This window comes from Anarrhichthys ocellatus, unplaced genomic scaffold (assembly GCF_004355925.1).
Source record: "Anarrhichthys ocellatus isolate YVR2014 unplaced genomic scaffold, GSC_Weel_1.0 scaffold617, whole genome shotgun sequence".
Taxonomy (NCBI): Eukaryota; Metazoa; Chordata; class Actinopteri; order Perciformes; family Anarhichadidae; genus Anarrhichthys; species Anarrhichthys ocellatus.
This window is the reverse complement of record NW_022280591.1, coordinates 18,223-20,794: the sequence shown is the minus strand read 5'-3', so window position 1 is coordinate 20,794 and position 2,572 is coordinate 18,223. Positions and strand designations below refer to the sequence as shown.

At 41.8% G+C, this 2,572-nt stretch overlaps 1 protein-coding gene across 3 annotated transcripts in view; it reads left to right on the top strand.

The window, feature by feature from the left end:
• Positions 1–2,572, top strand: part of LOC116376802 (inositol 1,4,5-trisphosphate receptor type 3-like) — a 25,231-nt gene that overhangs the window by 4,445 nt on the left and 18,214 nt on the right. For all 3 annotated transcript variants that reach the window (XM_031838283.1, XM_031838284.1, XM_031838285.1), the window contains exons 8-11: positions 54–173; positions 695–776; positions 1,032–1,147; positions 1,265–1,516. In XM_031838283.1, the coding sequence (XP_031694143.1) occupies positions 54–173; positions 695–776; positions 1,032–1,147; positions 1,265–1,516 (570 nt within the window). The remainder of the gene's footprint in view (positions 1–53; positions 174–694; positions 777–1,031; positions 1,148–1,264; positions 1,517–2,572) is intronic.

Sequence of the window (2,572 nt, the reverse complement as noted above, 5' to 3'; positions counted from 1 at the left end):
GCGTCATTATGTTGTCAGTTTATTATTCTTACATTGTGTTTGTGTTTGTGCAGGTTTCTCGACTATCTGTCAGACCTGTGTGTGTCCAACAACGTTGCTATCCCCGTCACTCAGGAGCTCATCTGTAAATGTGTGCTGGACCCCAAAAACCAGGACATCCTCATCAAGACAGAGTAAGGAGGCAGGCAGGGAGGTGGGGGGTTGACCTTTGACCCCCTCAATCACAAATGATTTCCGCATCATCTAAGGTTTATTTGACATTACATTTGATGTGGGAGGATATGGTCTGTAATAGGAATGTTACACGGAGCTTTCACACCACGCAATTGGTTCCAAAATCGGCCTGTTGTTGTTTCCATCAATCAGATCAGCAAAAGCGTTTTTGAATTCCTCGTCACTCCAGATGGAATTTAAAATGACAGGAGGACCAGTGAGTTCACAGAAGAACAGGAAGTCATTGTGGGTTTAATTGTTAATGTCGGGTGGGGATAAAAATCACAGACCAGTGTATGTCAGTGGTTGGATCTAGTGTGTGTTTTCTTTTTTTTTATGTATTGAATTTCCAGAACAGAGCTTTTATTTTGAAATATAGTTTCCTGCTGCAATGTGAGCAATCTACTAAAACTAGGCGATCTAAATGATGCTTTTAATGTAATAACATCATTTCACTTGATTTCTGCTTTGTTTCATCTAGACGTCGTGCCCCCAAAGATGCGCCCCCTGGTGGCGGTCAGGGAGACTACCTGGGGATGGATGACTATGGAGATGAGGATGAGGTAAATCTGCATGCATCTCAGTTTACTTCTTATTTTCTCCATTAGCCTCACATGCTCTGCATGGCTGTCTAGAACACACAAACTTTGGATAAAGATCGACTGCAGGCAGAGCATTCAAAGACATTTCTGAAAATTTAAGTTTTTGTTTGAGAGAAAAAAGAGAGGCAAAACTATGGTTTTCCGCTTCACCAAATAAAGCTTGGGATGGTCATCTAGGTCAAATCAGTCTGATTTTGTTCTTGTCTCTTCCTGCAGGTGTGGCTGGTGTGGACAGACAAGACCAATGAGAGACAGGAGAAGAGCATCAGACAGCTGGCTCAGGAGGCGAGACAAGGAAATGCTCACGATGAGAACGTCCTCACCTACTACAGGTAGGGGTCATGCACAGAAGATTTCATGAAAATCACACCATTAACTTGCAGTATATTGTAAGTTCACCCAAGAATGGCAATGGAAGAAATCAAAGCTATCTCTGTGGACACCCTCAGGTACCAGCTGAAGCTCTTTGCGCGAATGTGTCTGGACCGTCAATATCTGGCCATTGATGAGATCTCCAAGCAGCTGGATGTGGAGCTCATCTTCTTGTGTATGATGGACGAGACGCTGCCCTTTGACCTCCGGGCCTCCTTCTGTCGCCTCATGCTCCACGCCCACGTAGACCGAGACCCTCAGGAGCTAGTGACGCCTGTGAAATTTGCCCGCCTCTGGACCGAGATCCCTACCTCCATCACCATCAAAGAGTTGGTAGATTTTAATACTTTAAATCTTTTGAAGTCTGTTTTCTACCATATCTAACTGGTTTTGCTGACTCTTGGGGATGTAGAGTCTGATTGGCTCAGTCAGCAGAGCATTAGACATTTAATCTGAGATGTGGATTACATTTCCTGTTAATTGACCTTGATAAATACAATGGACAACATTCCAGATCAAACTTCAAGGTTTGTTCCTTCAGTCTCGGTAGAGCATCAGACATTTAATATGGGGGTCCAGGGTTCAAGTCCGTGTTCAGGCATCATTTATAGGCGTTATATATTCATTTACATATAGCCGAAAAATCAATCTAATTCCACCCGTCTTTGTTTAGCCAAGCCACATGCAAATCAGGATCTACCCTTCGCAAGAACCTGTAGAACCTTAGCCCTATTTTTAGGCTTCTTCTTGAAAATTGCATACCCACACTAAAAAGAGTGTTTTTCTCTAAGTACAAGGTCTATTTTAATAATTTTGATGTTGTAATAAAAGTAACACTTGTGAGATTTGTTCAGATGTGTAAATATTGTGTATATGTTACTGGTTAAGAGTAAATGAAGATGGCAAACAGCTCAAATTGAAAAGTTTCAGGTTCGCCTGAAACAAAAGCCCTTTTATTGATATTATTTCTTGAAATGAGGCAGTGCTTACCCAAAAACATCTCCCAAATCATAGCACAACATGTCAACAGTCTCTATGCAACTTTTGACTTTGATAAAGTGAAGCAGAGAAAAGGTAGAGACGTTTTAGTACAGAGAGGTCAGGCGAGGTCAAGCAAAATTGTCATTTTGGAACCAGCTGTTCCATTGTAATTTTATAAACTATATAACTATATATTTCACTTGTTTTATCAATTATAGTGTTCAATCTTTCCAAATACAGCAGTTTGGCATCATTTTGAGAGCCTGAATCCTCTCTGAGCCTGTGAACAATGGATCGATCCTCATCTGACTGCTGTTTCCCCTGTGTGTATGTGGGGCTATCGCAGCCTATGATTGGATCAGACTTTTAATCTGAGGGTCCAGGGTTCAATTCCCTGTTCAGGC